Source organism: Taurulus bubalis, assembly GCF_910589615.1.
Source record: "Taurulus bubalis genome assembly, chromosome: 1".
Classification (NCBI taxonomy): domain Eukaryota; kingdom Metazoa; phylum Chordata; class Actinopteri; order Perciformes; family Cottidae; genus Taurulus; species Taurulus bubalis.
This window is the reverse complement of record NC_136589.1, coordinates 18400705-18402596: the sequence shown is the minus strand read 5'-3', so window position 1 is coordinate 18402596 and position 1892 is coordinate 18400705. Positions and strand designations below refer to the sequence as shown.

The following is a 1892-nucleotide window of genomic DNA, read 5'->3' as shown; positions in this document are numbered from 1 at the left end:
CGATAAAAACTAAACAATTTGTGAGTCACTTCCTCCCGTCAGCTGACTGAAGACACAACAAACCCTTCTGTCTGAAGTCCACCAGATAAACCAGATTAGACGGTTACGACGTGGCCCCGGGCGACCCCGTTTAGCCCGCCTGCACCGCCCTGATCTGGGCCTACTGGAATCGGTGCTGGTGGTGTCGAATGGCAGACGCGTTACTGCTGGGAATGTTGCATGAATAATTAGAGTTTATTGCAGAGTTGGGGGGCCGGTTCTGCAGCTCAGGGGACGTCAAGTAAATATGAATACATGTGCTTTGTGGGAGTAACAATTAACACACAAATAAATATATATATATATATATATATATATATATATATATATATATATATATATATATATATATATGCTTTGTGGAAGTAAACATTAAAATATGTGAGATTTGTGGAAGTAAATATGAATATGTATGTGCTTTGAGGAAGTAAATGTGCATATATATGAGCTTTGTGGAAGTAAATATGAATATGTATGATCTTTAGTTGTTCACAACTCTTCCTCTGAGCAGCAGAATAGCCACAACACGTATTTTCTGCATGCAAACATCAGCTACGGTCACATTGCATTTATTAATTACGGTGCAGAAGTTCTCAGTGTTCACGTGTACGGTGAGTCCCGTCAGAGTAAACAAGCAGCGGGCTGCAGACAGCACAGACACGCGTGCGTGCACGTCCAGCGGGCTCACACGCGTGCACGTCCAGGTGTAAAACCTCCAGGTTTAAGTTTAAAAAGTTGTCCAGTGTCCTCCCAAACCCTCTCAGCAGTGCTAGTTAGCTCCCGGCTAGCTATCCCATCCATTAACACAGCCTAAGCTAGGCTAAGCTAAGCTCCCATGTTTTGTCCGGGACCGACTCGCACAAAGCGGGACGCGTCCTCCACCTCCACCCGGCTTTCGGAGCTCCACCACCGGACTTTTTACTCACCTTTCCCGTAGAACTTTTTCCCGCTGGTGACGTCGAACACCTTCATGTTGACGGCCATGAGGATGCGTGGGTTCCGCAGCCCGTCGTACTCCCGCAGCTGCTGCAGCGAGAAGTCCCGTCTCCTCATCTTGGGCAGCGCCGAGGCCTCGTCGCCCTGGGCCGCGGCGGCCGCGAGCCGCGCGCCCCACCGCCGGTACGCCGCCACGCAGGCCGCCGCCACCAGCAGCAGGAGCCCGGCGTTCAGCAGCACCGCGCCGAGGCCGAGCCCGTCCGACTCGTCCGCCGGGCCCGGGACCCCGAGGCCGCCTCCGCCGCCGCCGCTCGCGTCAACTGGTCCGCTCGCGCTGTCTCCATCGTCCGCCATGCTGCACTCCGGTTTAGCGCGCGCCTCACCCGCCCCTGGGCCCGATGCTGCGTTCTGGGGCAGTCCGGGGAAAAAAGAAAAAGCGAAACCACCGGTTGAGCGAGTCGCGTGCGGTGTTTGTCACATCGTGTTGTTGTTGTTGTTGTTGTTGTTGTTGTTGTTTATTAGGGCTTTTTTTTATTAATTTGGATTGATTGTTTTTCTTCGATTTATATATATTTTTTGGCTAAAATGTTGCCTCGTTCCCAGGAGTCAAAGCGACATTTTATTCGTCACCAAGAGCTTCATCAAGAATACTTTGTTTATTTTGTGTTTTAATCAACATGTTTATTCACATTTTAGGACATTTTAAATTATAAACTGTAAAAGCCTATTTCCACCACTGTGATGCAAAAATAAAGATCTTGTAAGTGATAACTATGACTTATTATCTCATAAAAGTGACTTAAAGGATCTTATTTTTAAGTGTTTTAAATGTAAAAAAGTATTTATTAAATGGGTTTTCATAAATAAATTAGGAAAAGTGATGGGTCCCAGTATGATTTATATTATAAATAATCCCA

General features: G+C 47.5%; 1 protein-coding gene across 1 annotated transcript in view; it reads right to left on the bottom strand.

The window, feature by feature from the left end:
• The window catches only part of pgrmc2 (progesterone receptor membrane component 2), a gene marked incomplete at its 5' end in the record, with an annotated part of 14926 nt that extends 13597 nt beyond the window's left edge, over positions 1-1329 (bottom strand). The window contains one exon of the mRNA XM_079219203.1: positions 966-1329. Coding sequence (XP_079075329.1) covers positions 966-1329 — 364 coding nt within the window. The remainder of the gene's footprint in view (positions 1-965) is intronic.
• Between the last annotated feature and the right edge of the window lie 563 nt (positions 1330-1892).